This window comes from Schistocerca nitens, chromosome 9 (assembly GCF_023898315.1).
Source record: "Schistocerca nitens isolate TAMUIC-IGC-003100 chromosome 9, iqSchNite1.1, whole genome shotgun sequence".
In the NCBI taxonomy this organism is placed as follows: Eukaryota; Metazoa; Arthropoda; class Insecta; order Orthoptera; family Acrididae; genus Schistocerca; species Schistocerca nitens.
In genome coordinates, this window is record NC_064622.1 from 15,790,584 (window position 1) to 15,811,871 (window position 21,288).

General features: G+C 44.6%; 2 protein-coding genes across 14 annotated transcripts in view; both read right to left on the minus strand.

Moving 5' to 3' along the window:
- The window catches only part of LOC126203013 (UDP-glycosyltransferase UGT5-like), a 972,471-nt gene that overhangs the window by 144,239 nt on the left and 806,944 nt on the right, over positions 1–21,288 (minus strand). The gene's annotated exons all lie outside the window — the stretch shown is intronic.
- Positions 1–21,288, minus strand: part of LOC126203018 (UDP-glycosyltransferase UGT5-like) — a 125,175-nt gene that overhangs the window by 16,333 nt on the left and 87,554 nt on the right. Inside the window, exon 5 of the mRNA XM_049937256.1 lies at positions 15,754–15,976. Within this exon, the coding sequence (XP_049793213.1) occupies positions 15,754–15,976 (223 nt within the window). The remainder of the gene's footprint in view (positions 1–15,753; positions 15,977–21,288) is intronic.

Genomic DNA, 21,288 nt, shown 5'->3' on the forward strand with positions numbered 1-21,288 from the left:
ATGTATCTGTAACTATCTTATTTATTGATTCACGACATCTTTTATATCTTTTTCAGGATGAAAATGTCCTTCAGAATATCGTATCCTCCGCAATAACGCAGCAAATTATTGCAGCATGAATTCCTCAAATCTTGTCATACTTGTGTCTTTATTTAATGAGTATGTTACTATTTTTGCTAGATATTCATTTAACTATTGATTAAGTGTGTAATACAAGGTCATAGTAATTTAAGAAGTGATTTAGTTGGCAACAGCATTGAAAAGAGGGCCAAAAGACACCTCTGTCGAACAGACACTAATAAACTGTTTAAACTATATTTAACGACAGTCTGTTGTCATTTAACACACTTTGACAAGATTACTAGCTATTTATTTATGAACGAACCTTTATTTTCATTATTGTAAATGGTCTGATTATGAGAGAATGTTTACAATATTCCTTTATTTAAATATTGTTGTAAGATGAGTATATTAGTTTAGTGTACGCAATGATGAAGTTGTATCGTATCATGTCTGTAGGACTTAAGAAGCTCGCAGTGGACGAACGTCCTGGTGTCAAATGGAAAGAAACTTGTTTCAGGTGGTGCACTCAAGAAAGCGATTGTAGGCATTTTTGTCTAGTTCTGGAAGAAAGCAGACCTGCCTGTACTGACGTGCATGACTTGATCATATAGGTGACTGATTTTGGGAGCCACTACAGTCCGTTTTCTAACTGCATTTTCGAACTATTGAGAATAGTATGAGTTTCTACTGGTTATCTCACGTGTGTTAATTTGTAAATCATCATGTTGAACTCTGAACTACTTTGAGGCGGCCAATATTTCGTGTATTGTGATCACGAAATGGACTTAATTTTCGCGTATCTTTATAACTATTGCTGCTACCATTCACGCAATGCTGTCAACGCAAGTCTAGTGCATTTGATAAGGTTATTTTCTGTATGTGTTTTAACTGGATACCGTAAGACCACTTTTCATTCAGTTGAGATATACTTTCATGAATAAACACTACTCAGCATAATTCTGTCATTTACATCAATTACAGACGTTAGAATATAGCCCTTTTTATTAAATTATTCATTTCTCTTTTAAACAGTCCTCCCGGACGAACTTTCGCAACTGAGTATTTTAGCAGAGATTGAAAATACCGCTTCAGTTGTAAGGTTTTTCTTTATTTTTGTACCCGACATCAGGTGTGACACTGAAAATAAACGAGAGATCGAAGCTAATAATAATTTTTACACGAGAGAAAACAAAAAAGAATCACCATAAAACATTTTTAGAAAACAGCGGTCGGGCTAGGTGCGGTGAAACGTAAGTCAATGCCAAAGCGACAGCAGACATTACTACGGACGACTGCTAGGGTAAAGAAGTACGCAGTGAACACTTTGTGCTGTGACCCCGAGCGCCGCTGTGGCCGAGTGGAGGACGCGGCGTGCCATCAGCGAGCGCAGAGCACGGAGTACTTACTGTACGTGAAGGAGGAAGAAGCAGACTGGTGAACCATAGTACTGCCATCTGTTGGCGAGAAGAACAACGCGGGACTAACCTGCCCGGCCGTTCACAACCACCGAACGGATACAAGACGGATACAACAAGCAGCACTTCACGATTGGTGTCCTCCTTGACATGGAAAAAGCTTACGATAAGGTGTGGCGGCCCAACCTTATCGTCAAACTGCGTCGCACTACCCCCGTTGCGGATTGTTACATTTGACTCATAGACAGCTTTCTGCAGGACAGGAAACTGTATGTCCGAGTCGACGACAAAAACTCCGAAATGAAACTGATCTCCGCAGGAATTCCGCAGGGCTCTGTCATTTCGCCTCCGCTTTTCAACTTAAATATAAATGACATCCCAACAGTCCCCGTTGTTACGGCGAGTTTTTATGCGGACGATACGGCCTTTCTGACAACTGGACGACACTTGGACCAGCTAATCGCTAGGATGCAACGGAAACTTGCTGCAATGGAACGCTGGGCGCTGCAAAATAAGATAACGATCAACCCGACGAAGACGGCAGCCGTTCTGTTCACACGGAGGAAACCAGTTCTGAACGACAGACTCCAAATAGCTGACCAATTTATCCCATGGTCGCCGGGAGTGAAGTATCTCGGTGTCTACCTTGACAAAAAATTACTCTTTACGCAGCATATTGACGACAAGAAGACGGCAGACCAGAAGATGGCCAGGTCATTGATTCCGTTCCTGAAGAGTAAGGATCTCAACCCTAAGACTAAACTCCAATTACATAAGGCAACGGTGGAACCCACAATGCTATATGGCTCCACCTCGTGGGGCACGACGCTCGTCTCCAACTACAACAAACTCCAAGCGCTGCAAAACATTTGCTATCGATGGATCACAGGAGCTCCATGGTGGACAAGAAACGTCGACATCCGCACCGCACTTCACGAGACCACTATACAAGAGAAGGTCCGTGACAAGGCTCTACGAGATTTTGACAAAATTGATGCCCTTAGGGACGAAGTTCGACAATTAGAATCGGTAGGAACGGTAAACCCTGCAAGATGGTACAAGTATCGAGTACCGAAGTCAATAACGTTTCACCCCCCATAGGCAATCTGTCACAACACGAGGAAGCAGTCACACATAACAGCCTTGACACATTTCACCCTCCACAGGAGATAGACATCACCAAAGACAGCAGGCTAAAGGACCCATTGCGTGCCCAAGCCTAACTGATTGCGTAATCAATAACGTTTTTTCCTTTTATCCTTACATCCCATCCTAGAAGAATAAGTCATCAAGGATGATCTCTTCATATATATATATATATATATATATATATATATATATATATATATATATATATATATATATATATATATATAAACGTTCACAATTTGGATTTGTGATATTCGTGTAAAAGGAAGATCATTACGAAAAAGTTGCATGAACAGGGCTTAGAGTACATTATCAGAGGCAAAGTAACATGCCGAACAGGGGCAGTACTCTCGGGGTCAGAGCACACGAAGTGTTAGCGTCCTGCTGTTCGTTGTATAATTCTTTACCCAGGCAGTCGTCCGTAGTAATGTCTGGTGTCACTTTTTCACTGACTTAGGTACTACCGCACGTAGCCCGACCGCTGTTTTCTAAAATGTAATGTGGAACTTCTTTTTGTTTTCTGTTGTGTGCTAGTGCGTGTAAAATTATTAATAGCTTCAGTATCTTGTTATCACACCTGATAATGCGTACGTAATAGCAAGAAACCGGGCGTGGTCTAAGCACTGAAAAAAATGGAACCTTACAACAGAAGCGGTATTTTCAATTATCTTTTGTTTAATACATCTGATTATTTTATTAATTCGCAGTTCGGGCCAGTGCATAGACTGTTTGACCGCAGGATCACAGCTACAGGTAATAATTTGTAGCGAGTCAACTGCTAGAGATGAAAGCAGACGTGCGAGGCTCGACCCTACGACTTCATCGAGTGAGTCTTTTTACAGAGACCCGTGCATAGCCCAGTTACCCAAGGTACGAGCAACAGCAGGTAAAACCGCAAGTGCTTTGCTCGTATGGTTAGCACGCTTCTTTTGAGGAGCAGAAAACCATTAGGTAACGTCGCTGAGTGCACTTACAAACTTAGTAATACACTATTGTTGAACGGAAGTAGTAGTATTAGTAGTAGCAGTTGTACTAGGATCTTTATTCATCAGTAGATCTCTTTTTACAAGGATATAGGACGTGTCAAAGAATTTACAAGTTTAGACCAATTTCAAATAGGCTAATTCGTATACACATATATTTACAGACTTCTAGTAACAGACAATCATTAGATTTACTCCTGGTATACAAAACTTTTTTTTTTTTACAAACAACTTATCAAATAATGTAATGCCACACTGGTCACTCATATCTCACTATTATTCACTGCACACGCTATACACACATTGTTTCATAACACTTCATTCCCTACACTCACTACACACACAAACACTCTCTGTCTCTGTCTCTGTCTCTGTCTCTCTCTCTCTCTCTCTCTCTCTCTCTCTCTCTCACACACACACACACACACACACACACACACACACACAAACACACAAACACACACACACACACACACACTCACTGGTGATATCTGGGCCATTTTCTGTACCACAACTTCCCATTTGGTATTCTGAAAAACTGAGTCAGCATCCCTCCATAATGAGTGAGATGTTCAGCTCAGAAAGAGGAAGAGGTGTTAGTGTTGTGCTATGCGTAGCTTGGGGGGTAAGTATTTCTAGAAAGGAGAAAAGAAGGAAAAAACATAAAGTGGAGGTGTTATGTGGAATGTTGCGTGTTTTATAATCGTTAGTATTATAATTATTTATTTGTATAACATTTTTTATCAAACCCCTACACAGTTTTATTTAAGTAATCCTTCAATGTATAAAATGTATTGCATAAAAGGTACTTTATAGCTGCCTTTTTAAATAAGTGTATTTTTGCTAATTTTTTAATCTCTTTTGATAATTTATTGTACAGTTTTATTCCTTGTAGAAAATGCTGTTTTGAGTTTTATTTTTATTTTTTCTTGGTAAATGTAAGTTGAGTCTATCTCTTGTTGTATGGTCATGGACAGAACTGTTTGTGCAGTAATTACCAATGTTATTTTTGATATGTACATTGACTGGTAAATGTATTCACATAGAGCAGTTAAAATCCCCAGTGTTTTGAACAGATCCTTACAATGAGCTCGACTAGTATTTTTGGTTTATTCTTATGGCTCTTTTCTGGAGTTTGAAAATTATGTTCATATTTCGTGCGTTTGTTCCCCTATAAAGAATGCCATAGCTAAGAATTGAGTGTACATATGAATAATACGTAACTAAAAGACAACATGTTACACACTGGTGATAGGATTCTAAGGACATAACATGCTGATGACATTCTGTTTGCAAGCACCTTTGTGTGTGCACACCACTTCAACTGAGAATCAATATTCATCCTAGAAATTTTGCATTTGTTACACAGTCTATAGAGGTGCCTTCTACATTTAATTTAACATTGTAATTTTTTCTCTTCAAACTGAAATTCATGGCATTAGTTTTCTTTATGTTCAATGTCACTTTATTGCTTATTGGCCAATCATAAACTTCATTGAGAGTTTCATCAAAAGTAAGTGCAACTGATGTAGCGTGTCTAAGGAACGAAATATGACTGCTTATACACTGCTGGCCACCGTAAATGCAACACCAAGAAAGACAAGAGGTAGCACAACAAAATTTATTTTGTAGATAACATGTTGACCAAGTATCAAATGATTACGTTTACAGACGTCTGTGACATGTGGTTCCTGCCAGAATCAGTAGCCAGAGTAGCCGCCATTGTTGGAGATCACCGCTGCCACACGTCTCGGCATTGAGTCAAAGAGACGTTGGATGTGTTTCTGGGGTACAGCACCCCAAGCAGCTTCCACACGTTGCCAAAGATCATCTGGTGTGGCAGCTGGGGATGTAATCTGGGTCACTCGTTGAGCAGCCATGGACCACATGTTTTCTATCGGCGAAAGATCCGGAGAGCGAGCCGGCCAGGGAAGCAATTCAATCTGGTTATTGACGAAGAACCTTTGGACAATGCGTGCCACGTGTGGTCGCCCATTATCCTGTTGAAATATGGCTGTGGCCGAGCCCTGAAGGTAAGGAAGGACAACTGGCTCCAGCACCTCGGATATGTAGCGCCGGCTATTTAAAGTACCGGCAATGCGTACTAGAGGCGTGCGAGAGTAATATCCAATACCGCCCCATACCATAATACCCGGTGCAAGACCAGTGTGGCGGTGCATAATGCAGCTGTCCAGCATCCTCTCTCCGCGGTGTCTCCACACTCGAATCCGACCATGATGGTGCAGCAGACAGAAGCGTGCCTCGTCAGTAAAGACAACGTCATTCCATTCTGCTGTCCACATCCGTCGGTCATCACACCATTGGCGACGGAGACGTCTGTGGTTCTGCGTCAATGGTAGACGAAGCAATGGACGTCTTGCGGACAGACCACTCTGCTGTAAACGGCGTCGAATGGTACGCGCAGACACTGGATGATGCGTTACAGACGCAATGTGCTGTGCTATGGTTCGGGATGTCACTGAGCGATCCGTCACTGCCATGCGCACAATTTGCCTATCAGCACGTGCAGTGATGCACCGAGGTGAATGCGATCGACCACGTCGGTCCGTCGTACCCTCCTGCATCCAACGGTCACATATCCGCATTACAGTTGTTTGGTTTCGTCCAACACGAATAGCGATTTCTCTGTATGATAATCCACAATCTCGGTAAGCCACTACCCTTCCCCTGTCGAACTCGGATACTTGATCAAAAGATGTTCGCTGTTGTCTACGAGGCATAACAGATTGTCTTGTGAAACAACCACAAGGTAAACACACGTGCCGAACGTACACTCGTCGAAATCGCCAAGCCTTAAATGGCGCTATGAGGTGGCGCCACAGGCGCGCGTGATGTGCGTCTGCGGTGAAATTCTAATCATTTGCATATCTCATCGCTGCAAACCCATGGTGTAAATTTCACTTGATTCGGATGCTTCCTTCAGGGTGTTGCATTTACGATGGCCAGCAGTGTAAATTCCGGCGTGTAGTTAACTATACTTCTATCCTCTCCATTTCTTATAAATTTCATACAATAAGTTATATGTTCATTTAATTGTAGCTGTTTATGACAGAACCATATCGCAAACACTATTACTATCTATGAGAAAAAGTACCACTACAGCTCTATCCTGAGAATGTCTTTGTTCTGTCACACGATTAGTTATAAAGATCCCACAGTAAATGCGTGAAGGAAATCAAATATTTTTTTGGCTGTGTTGGGACCTGAGAATGGAGGTAACGTGCCGCCCAAACTAATCTCATGATAGAATAGCATCAGCTGAACTCCCTCGTCCATGCAATAAGATGGGCATCCATAAAAAGCTGTCAGCATCTACTCCGGCTTTCCAGCGTTCCATGTTTCACTTCCATACAGTGCTGTGATGTAGGCGTAATCCATCACGAACTTCTTCCTGTTTTCCATATCAGCATTAGAGAGATCTTTTACTGATAAACTCTTCCCCCGTACCAGGCTGTTTCGGAGAACCTCCTTGCTTCGGCCATCTGCGTAATCCTGTTTTCTAGACAGAACGACTCCTTCACTCCTTCCAGTAACGCGTAGTTCCCAACTGTAATCCTGAGTGAGCGGTTGTTCTCCTTTCCATAGCTCATCACTATCTTCCTCTTGTCTTTGTTTACAGTTAGACCATATTCAGCGACAGGTATGTTGTCCACAGCTTCCAGTAGGTCATCCAAGTCTTTTGTAGGTTATTCGTTTGTATCTGTTCTTGTCCCAGTGTTGTAAGAATTGTCTACATCGTACTCCAGCTCACATTATCGATGTTTTTCTCCGGGTTCAGAATCGTTAGGAAAGTTTCCTGACTTTCTTCTCCAGTATACCTTCCTCTACTAAGCGCAACGTCAGAATTTTTAAAAATAAAGTCCCCGGTTTTTCAGCCTATTGAGTTTGAAATTACGCGACGTTTCGGTTGTCATCTAGCGAGGAAAGACAACGAGATATCAGAATTCCTTCTCCTTCCTGAAACCAATATGACGGTCAAGTACGACTTAAGTTTGTCTTTCTCTTCTTTAGTGGAACATTTTGGAGAGAAATTTACAACGGATAAGTGTCAGTCCCTGCAGTTCGGTTTGAAAGGGACTTTCGGACAACGGGAAAGGGAATTAAAAAGGGAACGTTTGTGACTTTGTGGGTGCTGGGAGCTTTCAGGATTTCCTGTATCGGTAAATGTTGTTTTGCTGTAAATGCCAAATTATTGTTTCTTTGTGCTAATGTTTGTATGAGGGGATATCAAATTTTAAGGAAAGTCTCCCAGTTCAGTTGTGAACTAAACAGTATTGCGTTGAGAGTTTAAATGTAGGGATATATTTAACTCTGTGCTGGTAACATTCCTTGTCCACATATCTGATATAGAATTTAATTCTGAGACACAGTAGCTCTTGCTGTAAGAAAACCTTTTCAAAAGTGTCCACTAAAATTTCAGATGGTACAGCACGAAGAGGGGCGCCCTTAGCTGAGCAGTTAGACCCGAAAAAGTGTTCTGAAACAGAAAATAACTCTGTTTTATACGTTTTTGAGCAAATATTGTTGTCATGTAATCCTACACTATTTATTTTGCGTCTCTGCAAAAAGAGATGTTAATATGTCTACACAGTTAGCTGTGGAAACATTTGTAAATACGGAAGTGACGTTAAATGATGGTAGTTTGGAATTGGGTGGGACCAGTATATCTTTGTCCGCAAAAGCAACGGCAATTTTGGGTTTAATTTTTGTTTCCTTTTCGACGATGTAAGTGAGTTCTCTCAATAGTAATACCTAAGGTGAAAGTGTGGTGTCACCGCTAGACACCACACTTGCTAGGTGGTAACTTAAATCGGCCGCGGTCCTGTAGTACATGTCGGACCCGCGTGTCGCCACTGTGTAATCGCAATCCGAGCGCCACCACATGGCAGGTCACAATACACGGACTAGACCTCGCCCAGTTGTACGGACGACATAGCTTGCGACCAGACCTACCAAGTCTTCCTCTCATTTGCCGAGAGACTGATAGAATAGCCTTCAGCTTATTCCATAGCTACTACCTAGCAAGGCGCCATTTGTATCAGTGCTTATAGCTTACTACTATTCAAGAGATGTATTCCAACAAGAGAATAAAGTTAAGTATCTTATTCCAGCTACGTACTTTTCTTCTTATTCATTAATAAGTCTCATGTTCCAGTACTTCGCGCCCGTCTGCGTTAGTTTAGCGTGCACTTTCAGCCACTTCGATCTACAAGGTGTTGGCCCAGCGGCCGACACATCACATGGCGACGAGAGAAAGTGTTTTTTCTGCTTTGGACTGATTTGTTCTTTTTCCCTTTTTGTGCTCTGATTTGCTTGTGTCATGGCTTCGCCACAATCTCCAGATGTACTGTCCGAATTTTTTCGCTTGCAGAATCAGCAGACGCAGGCGTTATTGGAAGCCCTTGGACAGCTCGTCCAGGGTCAACGTGCGCTGCAAACCGATGCGGCAGCCGCCGCTTCATCGCTACCGCAGCCACACAACGCTGTCGCACCGCCATTTAGGCCCTTTGAGGCCGAGTGCGAAACCTGGACTGAGTGGGCCAGCCAGTTCCAGTTTCATCTCGCCGCGTACAGAATACAAGGTAAAGAGCGGCAGCCGTTTTTGCTTTCTTGTGTCGGTGTGTCTACCTACCGTGTGATAGTGAAATTGTTTCCCCGACGCGACGTCGCAACTCTGTCCTACGAAGAAATTTTGTCTGCTTTAGATGCCTATTTCAAAGAAACAGTAAATGTAGTTGCAAAACGGTATACGTTCTTTCGTACAAAACGTACGGCCGGTCAGACTAATAGGGAGTGGGTTGCAACTTTGCAAGGCCTTACTAGAGACTGCGCGTTTGCCTGTGAATGTGGCCTCCCATATTCCGATACAATGGTGCGTGATGCAATAGCACAGAACGTTTCTGATGTTCGCATACGGGAACAGATTTTGAAACTCGTAAATCCCTCCCTTCAACAAGTGATAGACATATTGGATAGGCAAGACACACTTGACTTTGCTCAGGACTCATTTGAAACTTCGCCAGCAGTGTGTCACATTAATCAGCCCGCCGGGCCCGCTGCACGGGACGCTAAGCGGCCCTCGCGCCCGTCGCAGCCTCGCTCGCAAACACGTGCGCCGCGTAAGCAAGCAACTGCAGTGAAATCATGCCCGCGGTGTGCAACTAGACATTCGCGTGAAAATTGCCCGTCACGCCAAGCTATTTGCTTTTACTGTCAAAAGAAGGGACATGTTCAAAGTGTTTGCCAGAAAAAGCTTAGATCAGACAATCGCGATAATTCCAGGCCTTTTGCTTCGCGCCGGAATCGCACCCAGGACAATCAGGCTCGTGGACCTTCGCCCATGGACATTCATGTAGTTCATTCCCACCCGTCCAGTGACACGTTAGCTAACAGTGACTGTGTTCGTCCCACCCAAAGTGTGTGTCGACGTCGCAGGAAATCCCGTAAAGTCGCAAGTGCTTCTGTACCTGTATCAGTTCAAATTGCACGTGACAGTCGCTCTTGTCATCAGCAGGACAATAAACTTTTTGTGGACTTAGACTTTGAAGGCAAAGTGATACCCTTCCAGCTCGATACCGGAGCTGCAGTTTCATTGCTCAATCACGACACGTACAAACAACTGGGCAAACCGCCATTGCGTGCCGCAAATGTTAAGTTAACTAGTTACTCAGGACAGCCGATCCCTGTGTTAGGACAGTGCAGCCTTATTGCAACATACAAGGGACAACCAAAACTTGTATCATTTTACGTTCTTCGTTCTTCTAGTGCAGTGAACTTGTTTGGCTTAGATTTGTTTCAATTGTTTAATTTGTCTATAGTAAATCAGGTCCTATCAGTGAATCAGACTGTGCCTTCCGCCAGTGTTTCTAGTCTTTGTGAAGAATTTGCAGACATTTTTGCACCGGGCCTTGGTTGCGCTAAGAACTATGCAGCACATTTGGAATTGAAAGACAACGCGCAACCGAAATTTTTCAGAGCGCGCAATGTTCCCCACGCATTGCGTGATGAGGTCGCAAGAACATTGGCCGAGTTAGAATCTCAAGGTGTAATTGAACGTGTGCAGGCTTCTCTCTGGGCCTCACCCTTAGTAATTTTGCCAAAACCTTCCGGAAAACTGAGACTTTGTGTGGACTTCAAGGCCACTGTGAATCCACAACTTGTGACTGCTACTTTTCCTTTGCCCCGCCCGGAAGATCTTTTTGACAAACTGTGCCCGGGAAAATATTTTTCAAAATTGGACCTAGCAGATGCGTACTTGCAACTACCTGTGGACGAAGAATCCCAACGCGTCTTGGTGGTAAACACGCATCTTGGCTTGTATCGCTTCAAAAGACTGCCTTTCGGGTGTGCATCCGCCCCTGCTTTGTTTCAGCAATATTTACAAACTGTTTGTGCGTCGGTCCCTACTGCTGCGAACTATCTGGACGATATTGTGATCTCAGGACAGACAGAAGCAGAACATTTGCAAAATCTCCGAACATTATTTCAGGTGTTGCGTCAGAATGGTCTTCGCTTGAGACAGGACAAATGTGTGTTCTTTGCTCGGGACTTACCCTACCTGGGGCATGTCATAAATGCCCAAGGTATACCTCCGAGTCCAGAGCACCTCCGTGCCATACAGGACTTACCTGCTCCGCAAAATTTGAAACAGCTACAGAGTGTGTTGGGTAAAATAAATTATTATCATAAATTTTTGCGCAATGCTTCTTCCATTTCAGCTCCGCTTCATCGCTTACGCCGTAAAGGTGTTCCGTTCGTCTGGACGACGGAATGCGAACGCGCCTTTCGCCAGTTGAAATCGGCGTTACTTTCACATACGTGCCTTACGCCATTCGATCCCCGAAAACCTCTTTTGTTAATGGTAGATGCATCGGATTTCGGGATCGGTGCTGTGCTTGCGCACAAGGATGGCTCGCATGATCGCCCTATTGCCTTTGCGTCCAAATTGCTCTCATCTGCGCAAAGAAATTATTCACAGATCGAGAAAGAAGCTTTAGCTCTCGTGTTTGGTGTTACCAAGTTCCATGACTTCTTGTATGGTCGTCACTTTACCATCATCACAGACCACAAACCGTTGACATCGCTTTTTCATCCGAACAAGCCTGTACCTCCACGTACAGCGCAGAAATTCATTCGCTGGTCACTTTTTCTCTCGCAGTACCGCTACGATATCTTGTATCGGTCCACTGCTCAGCACGGCAACGCTGATGCGTTGTCCCGTTTGCCTGTTGCTGAGGATGAAGCATTCGATTCTTCCGAACTTGCTTGCATGTTCATTGATTCCGAAACCGATGACGTGGTCGCATCGTTTCCGATTGATTTTCGTCGTGTCGCTACAGCCACAGCTGCTGACCCTGTCCTTGCTACGGTTTTGCGTTTTGTTGCTACGCAATGGCCCTTGTCAAAGTCACGGATCGAGGATCCTTTGGTTCGCCGTTTTTTTGCTCACAAGGAGAGACTTTTTGTTCGACGTGGTGTTTTGTTGTTGCGTTCCGATAATGATCAATCCCGAGTCGTAGTCCCACGTTCGTTACAGTCATCTGTCTTAAAGCTTCTCCACCAAGGACATTGGGGTATAGTGCGTACGAAACAACTTGCTCGTCAGCACTGTACTTGGTTCGGAATCGATGCTGCGATTACAAATATGTGCTCCTCTTGCGTGGCGTGTGCCGAACAACAATCCGCACCGCCGCGGAAATTCTTTGCATGGCCGAAAGCCACTTCCCCTTGGCAACGCTTGCACATCGATTTTGCTGGTCCCTTCTGGAATGCTCGATGGTTGGTTGTGGTCGATGCTTTCAGTAATTTTCCTTTTGTTGTCCGGATGTCTTCCACGACGTCTTCTGCCACAATCCAAGCCTTGTCTGCTATCTTTTGCATTGAAGGTCTTCCGCAGACTATTGTTTCCGACAATGGCCCACAATTCATGTCCGCAGACTTTCAGTCATTCTGCACGGCCAATGGTATTCAACATCTGACATCCGCGCCGTTTTCGCCTCAGTCCAACGGTGCCGCGGAACGATTGGTCCGGACTTTCAAGTCACAGATGTTGAAATTGAAAGAGTCGCATTCTCGGGAGGACGCTTTGTTGCTCTTTTTGTCTTCGTATCGCTCTCAGCCCCGCGATGGTCGCTCGCCGGCTGAATTGCTCCATGGTCGTCCTCATCGTACCCTGATGTCTTTGCTGCATCCGCCGCATCAGGTTCCTGTGCAGCGGCAGACTCCTGCTTTTGCTCCTGGCGACGTTGTCTATTATCACACCTATCGCGGTTCACGGCGTTGGCTCGCAGGGCGCATTCTTCGCTGCCTCGGCCGCGCGATGTATTTGGTTTTGGGGGCCTCTGGTGAGGTGCGTCGGCATCTCAATCAGCTGCGCCTCTGTCGTCGCCTGGGTTCTGCCGCTCCCCGTCTGCTTTCAGCGACGGAGCCGTCAGGTCAGCGCCCTGGGGACCCATCTACTGGCTCGCCTCATCCCCAGGTGTTACCGACGCTGCCTTCCATTTTGCCCCATGGCGTCGCGCCGCCGCCGCAGCCGCCGCCGGCGCCGCCCGCAGTGGACGCGTCGCTGCAACCGCCTGGCGCCTCCCTGGGTCACGCGCCGCCGCTCGCTTCCCGTGACCAGCCGTCCTCCGCCATGGACCTCTTGCCCGCTCCGGACCAGATGTCGTCTTCGCCCGTCGGGTGCTCCGACCACATGGAGGTCGACCCTTCTGTCTCATTACGTGCGCATACACCTCATGTTGACGTGCACCCTGGACTAGGTTTGCAGGCGTTTCCTAGCTCCCCTCGGACCGAATGGCCGGGTGCGGGTGGCACAGCCTCGCCTGTTGTTAGGCTCCCCACCTCATCGCATACGTCAACATGGGGTCCTCCCCACGGCGGGCGGAAGCCTTATCTCACGACCGTTCGCCGATTTGCGGGGGAGGAATGTGGTGTCACCGCTAGACACCACACTTGCTAGGTGGTAACTTAAATCAGCCGCGGTCCTGTAGTACATGTCGGACCCGCGTGTCGCCACTGTGTAATCGCAATCCTAGCGCCACCACATGGCAGGTCACAATACACGGACTAGACCTCGCCCAGTTGTACGGACGACATAGCTTGCGACCAGACCTACCAAGTCTTCCTCTCATTTGCCGAGAGACTGATAGAATAGCCTTCAGCTTATTCCATAGCTACTACCTAGCAAGGCGCCATTTGTATCAGTGCTTATAGCTTACTACTATTCAAGAGATGTATTCCAACAAGAGAATAAAGTTAAGTATCTTATTCCAGCTACGTACTTTTCTTCTTATTCATTAATAAGTCTCATGTTCCAGTACTTCGCGCCCGTCTGCGTTAGTTTAGCGTGCACTTTCAGCCACTTCGATCTACAAGGTGTTGGCCCAGCGGCCGACACATCAGAAAGTAGCGACATTAATTTGTCGCCTGGCAGGTTTAAGAATCCGAAAGCCAGTTCATGATCAAATAATAGTTGCAGAATATCAAAAAAGGTGAAGCGACTTTAATATTGCTATCGTCTACCGTGTGTTGGTCTGTTCGTCGAATATGAAATAACCGTGCTGGCAGGCAGCCCAACAACTAACATAGAGTACGAATCTGCATGAAATTTACGTAATGAGAGTGAATTGCTACTTGCAGTACTGAAATTAAAGCATGGATTCTTGTTGCAACTAAATGGGTGACATGAACAGTATTCCTCGCAGTGTAAGAAAAATACAATGCAACATACAGATACTGAAGGTGCAAAAATGAATAACGCATGTAGGATAATTTTCCTTACTATGTTGATGTAGATTTTTAGAATGTCTGAATCTGCGCTAAACTTAGTGATTAACAAAAAGTAAACGTCGCTATTAGGTTACGCAGACATTATTAGTTTAGCTCTAATATTCTTTGTTTGCCAATCATACAGTGCTGCCACTAAATCTTGATGATTCGGGCATATATATTTTAAGATATCTTGCGGGCTGGAAGAAATTACTGCCTCTTCTCATGACTGCAGACCATAGCCATGCTTGTGAACGAATCAAATAAAAATATTTTATATTGCATTTTATATACACTTAGCATTTAATACACACATTGTTGATGCATTATTAAAAATTAAACGTCCTTTTTGTGTGACATCTAAAAAAGAGTACTCTCAAGCGAGACTGGAACAAATGCTGTTAAAAAAACTGAATAATGTCCAGACGTTGCTCTTCTGTTACAAAGATAATTTTAAAAGCCTATCTCTGCCGTTTTCTGCGGCAATGTACAAATTTCTTATTACTAATGAGGAAAAGTAAACATTCATACAAATTAATAACGAGAAAACATAAAAAGGTATGTTACTGGGATCTAGTTGTTTAGGTTTTACACAACTGCCAAGCACTACAGAGAAATCGGTTAACATTATCGTCTCCCTTCACCCATAAGCCGGAGTATTTCCTATGGCATCCACGTTTTTTTCCCTGCACTTTCAGCGTATGTAAGTTTTCCTGTCATGCCTTAATTATTTCCTAATTTGTTATATTGCACTACCCTTCTGCTTAACTGCTTTCCACACTTTTACTAAGGTCGCTGACCTGAGCCAGAGCTGATGCATTAAACATTACTGATACTGCACAATTGAATGAGCGCTTTGCTAAGTGAAAGTTTCTGGCAGATTAAAACTGTGCGCCAAACTGGGACTCGAATTCGAAACTTTTGCCTTTCACGGACAGGTGCTCTTGCCTAGGGAGCTATCCAAGCACGACCCCTGTCCCGCCCGCATAGTATTAGTTGTGCCAGAATCTCATCTCCTACTTTCCAGATCCCACACACGTTCTCTGGCATGCGGGTGTTGCACTGCTGGAAGAAATGATACTGCACAGAAACGGCTTAGCTGGAACTCAGGGGATCGTTTTTAGAATAAATTAGTACTGTACAGTGGAGTGAGCGCTAGACTGAAACTTCCTGGCAGACTAAAACCGAGTACAAGTTTAGAAGGTAGTGCCTGCCCGCAGTGGACTCCCAGCCCACCACGGGACTTTCAAATCGTCGCGTGCTCCGCTGCAGAGTGGGAGCTCCTTCCCGTCTACCTGGTAACTTCAGACGACGCAGTGCGCTGCTGCCAGGACGGTTTCCACATCACTCACCGAGGATGTCCGACTGCGGCAGCCACTTGCCTATCTTGACGTTCGGGGGCTGTCCAGGCAGGGAGTCGGCCTCCCACTTCCAGAGCACGCGCTGTTCCAGCCTGGAGAACACCCTCAGGAAGGCCTGCCGCTTCTCCTCGGGCCAGTCTCTGCTCTTCACGTTGGAGCCCATACTGAAGTACACGGCGCCGGCGTCTGCGCCGTCCAGAAACCGCTGGATGTCCTGCAACGTCCGGGGATTATCCTCTCAGTTGGTCACCTCTGTGGTGGATGCGATTGTCACAGATCAGCAATTGCTCTCGAACGAAATAACGAAAGTGGAACACTTCGCCACAAACTCTTTGATACCTACAGACCTGGGTTTGAAGGGAATTGCAGCTTTCATGACGATCAGTGAACAACTCCTTCAGTAACAAACGTTGCTTAGCGAATTAATGATACAATATGAACAAATAGTGAATGCAACACTTCACTCACAGGAAGAAATTCTTGCACCACACATAGTAAGTACAGTACAGTTTGCATAATATCTAAGGCTAATCCAAGCTGAATTAACAGGTGTAACGCTTCAATGACTCTAATGGAAGAAGATGCTTACATAACATTGAAAGTAATGGAACGAGATATACTTGTAAGCAATTGTGTGTCAGCCTACGTATTTAACATTCCATTAACTTAGAGTAGGAAGATACATAGGTATAAAATGTTATCCCGACCAGGCAAAGTGACAGTGGGCAAGGAACAGTACGTATATATACAGGCAGAGAATGATTATTTATAGGTATATAGCTCTAAGAATTTATATGCAATGGTATTAACTGACCAATTAAACTGTAAAGAAATGGCCAGAAGGGAGAAAATATCTAAGCATACTTTTGTGTTAATTTCGATGTGTTACCAAAACAACCGTAAGGTAGGTTATTATAAGTTCTTACCTTATAACTGTATTAAGAAAATAATTTATTTCATAGGTGTTTAAACACAACTGAAGTGCACCGACTGATTGTATGTAGTTCCTAAAGAGAAAGGTGTGATCGTATTGTGTAATACATACTCATATTCATCTCAATCAATGAAATATAAATAACTAAACTCCAGAAGAATTGTAGAGGGTGCAGATCTCATATGAATTCAGTCAAATGACCCAGACAAATTTCACTACAAGAGATGTAGTATCAAATGTACAGTTGAACACAGATTGTTGTCAGAAAGTGGAAACAATGATTAATGTCCCAATCATACGATGACAATTACCCTTGAAACACGTCCCATCAAATATAGATGACGTAAGAATAGATGAGAAGAGATTGGAAGAAGTTGACAAGTTAATGGTTAAGTAATAACTCGAAACGGAGGGAGATTATCTCTGAGTACTATGGGACTTGAAACGGAAGGAGAAGAAAGGGCCCAAACATATTCCACTGCGATATGTATAAGCTTAAATATAATTGAAATTGGATTTTTGTGTTGTTCCAAATTGCTTCAAGTTTTGTAGGATGAGATTTCTCGCCAACTGAACCATTTATTCCTGGTTTTGCTGCAACATACACTTATTTAAACAAATCACCTCGTGTTCCTAGTTTGGCAGATCACAGTCCCACTCACACATTGTTCTCTGTTCCTCGACAGCAACAGCAAACAACCAAGGAGGTTCTACTCCCCTCGACTGCGTTGAAAAGGTTAATTAGGGAAATACACAGCAAAACAGTGTGAGTGGCATGTGCGTGCTATTCTGTCATTCTGCGCAACGGATTAATCTGAGATGTACCCTTTACCCTCTGGCTCCTGCAAGATGCAATTTCCACCCCCACACTACTACAGAAGTCAGACAGACGCTCCTAACGTTCTAAAGAGAAATGCCTGAAAACCTTTCAGCAATAAATATCTTCTGGAGTCGTCCGCTGTAAGGAAATGACACAAAAATTCACAAAATTTCTTACGTAACTAGTCGGATACTTGCGTACTGGAGTAGTGCTAGTTAGTGTAGCAAAAACATGAAACTAACGAAAATTATTATTTATTTTGCTAAAATTCTGAGAAATCACAATCGCACCTTTAGTTATGAACTCAACAAGTTATTTCTGGGTTCTTCTCAGAATGTGAAGTTACCTCTCAAGGATAGAATTCGCTAATGAAATTTCTATACAAAGTTTAAGATTGTTATTTACTTGGCAGAATGTCTGAGAGCTGCACCTACTCGACTTGAATAATTATCCGTTAGAATGTTGCTAGGTACGGTCGAGGCTGTCGCGTGTGAAATGCAGTGAAGTGTACTGTTGTGGAGGAAATATGGGGCTCACAATAGCTGTAGCGCACAATACCGTAAGCTGCGATGACTGCTGTCTGCGCCGCTCGCTGCTGACAAATAAGATAACTCTCGTTCTATCTGGATTGACCTTCGCCAATCAAACTCTCCCTACGCCTTGATGAAGTCAAGGACTCCTATTCACCCCTAGTGTAATTATTAGTGTGGTACACCGGTCAGATAACCAGTCCACCGTGATGCCACTCAAAAATTCGCTCGCAGGCGTTTAACTATAACTCTGTCTAACTGTAACTCTGTCCGTTCACACCGCACAATGAGTGTGTCGGCCAACACAGTGAACAACGCTTAATCGTAAGGACTCAGTATAGAGTCGCACTCTGATTCGCTCTCGACAGAGGTGCTCTCCCAGCGAAGTACTGAGGAGAGACTCGTTCCTCGCTCTTTGAGTACACGTACGAGCGCGCACGCTTTCGTTACGTGTTCTCGCTCCAAGAGCGACAACGGAATGGCGCCTCTCCACGCCAGACGTGAAGGGGTATATCTTTCGGTCTCTTCCATTACTCCTTCAGCTCAAGGCGTCAGAAATATCGTCTGCCAATCAGCATTGCGCTTCTAAAACGGGAGAATGACGGGTCGTTTAAGGCGACCAATCCGGAAATCTGTAGCATCGGCGTTTGGCGTTTGCTGATTCCCTGTGAAAATCTCTGAAACTGTGTGCTATATTTGTAAAGAATGCGTAGGATGGGTGCTCCCACACAATGTAGCGGAATTTGCTTTTAAGCCGAACACGGGGTCATTCTTCCTTTCACTCCGGCAAATGATGTCCACTCCATGGGCGGTCGATGTTGACTCGTCTTCTGTAGGGACGCCCCCCCCCCCCCCCCCCAGCGAGCGGTTTGCGTCTCCCGAACTAAAAGCTCCTGTGACCGTCGTGTCTGGAATGTATGTGTGTACGGCAGCCTCGAGTATTTCAACCCCGGTGCGCACTTGTTATTTGTATATCGTTTACATGAATTCATACAACATTGACTTTATCTTATCGAGTTTGGGTTCGAATGAAGTGTCTTGATGTGTGGAATATGATTGTGAGGGTGGAATATGTAAACAATGAAGGTCAGGAGACCACAACGTCTTACAACTGTACTGTCGTCAACGTTCTGTTTGGCCCATGCCAACTTTGTACTGGTAGATTGGACCTGTGCAGGGACATGGAAGTACGCTGCATGTGCACGTCTCCCAGACTTACAGTGTTGCAGTCTTCACACAAGAAGTCTCAACAACGTCATTAGCCTCCACATAGTCACACAGTTCTTCTACTGTAGGAAATGCTTCTTTTTTTTTTTTTACTGAAAATAAATCCGCATAAAGTTCAAATTATAATCTATTCATCCCACAGACATGGAGATACTAGAGTATTGGTGTACTAGTTTTCAGTGAAGGCATTCTTGGTGCACCACATTCCATTTGAGTCAATGTATGAGGGCGTTTATTTTCCCTTGCTCCATTCACCATGGGTATATTCTGCCCTTTTGCCAAATGTCACTATCACTGGTGCCAATTCACTAGGATCTGCACTGTGTATTGAGTTGTGAAGTACATTGAACAGTCGGTTTCATTCTGGTCTGACAATATACATTGAGGTAATGAGTCACGGAATAGCGATAAGCGCATACAAAGGTGGCAGTAGTATCGCGTACACAGGGTACAGAAGGGCAGTGGATTGGCGGAGCTGTCACTAGAACTGAGGTGACTCGTGTGAAAAAGATTTTGTGGTGGGTATCGCCGCATGACGAGAATTAATAGACTTTGAATGCGGAATAGCATTTGGGAGGCCAATAGGACATTCCTTTTAGGAAATCGTTAGGGAATTCAGTATTCTGGGATCCACAGTTTCAATAGTGTGCCGAGAACACCACATTTCGGGCACCACCGATAGCGCAGTGGCCGGCGGCCTTCACTTAATGACCGAGAGCAGCGGCGTTTGCATAGTCAGTATTAACAGACAAGCCGGACCCCCTGAAATAACCGCAGCAATGAAGGTGGGAGCTACGAAGTTCTATTAGGACAGTGTGGCGAAATGTGGCGTTAATGGACTACGGCAGCGTACGACTGACGCGGGTGCCTCTGCTAACAGCACGACGTGGCCTGCAGCGACTAGGAAACAGCGGCCTCGTTGGATGAGTCTCGATTTCCGTTGATAAGAGCTGATGTTAGGTTCCAGTGCGGCGCAGACTCCAGGAATTCATGGAGCCAAGTTGTCAAGAAGGCAGTGTGGAAGCTGGGAGGGGCTCCACAACGGCGCAGGATACGTCTACATTAAATGGACTCGGTCCTGGTTACGTTCCACTACTTGGATACCGTTTTCAGCCGATCATGAACTCCATGTTCCCAAACAACTATGTCATATCACCGGTAAACAATTATTCGCGATAGATTTCAAGATCGTTCTGGACACTTCGAACGAAAAATTTGGCCACCCAGGTCACCTGACATGAATCCCACCTGACATTTATGGGACATAAAGGTCACTTCGTGCACAAAGTCCTGCAATGGCAGCACATCCACAATTGTCGACGGGTGAAGTGTCAGCACGGCTCAGTATTTCTGTAGGAAACTTCCAACCACTTGTTGAGTCCACGCCATGTCGAGTAGCTGCACTAATTCGGGCAAAAGGAGGTCCGAGACGATATTGGGAGGTGTCCCACGACTATTGTCTTCACACTGTAATCAGGATTAGCATTATACCCGTTCATGCGCTTATTGTTTAAATGGTTTTGTTCCGCTATGCCATAAACAAAAGTGAGGGAATTCATAAACGAAAAACAAAGTTACACGACCAAATACACTACTGGCCATTAAAATTGCTACACCAAGAAGAAATGCGGATGATAAACGGATACTTATTGGACAAATATATTATACTACAACTGACATGTGATTACATTTTCACGCAATTTGGGTGCATAGATCCTGAGAAATCAGTACCCAGAACAACCACCTCTGGCCGTAATAACGACCTTGATACGCCTGGGCATTGACTCAAACAGAGCTTGGATGGCATGTACAGGTACAGCTGCCCATGCAGCTTCAACACGATAGCACAGTTCATCACGAGTAGTGACTGGCGTATTGTGACGAGCCAGTTGCTCGGCCACCATTGACCAGACGTTTTCAATTGGTGTGAGATCTGGAGAATGTGCTGGGCAGGGCAGCAGTCGAACATTTTCTGTATCTAGAAAGGCCCGTACACGACCTGCAACATGCAGTCG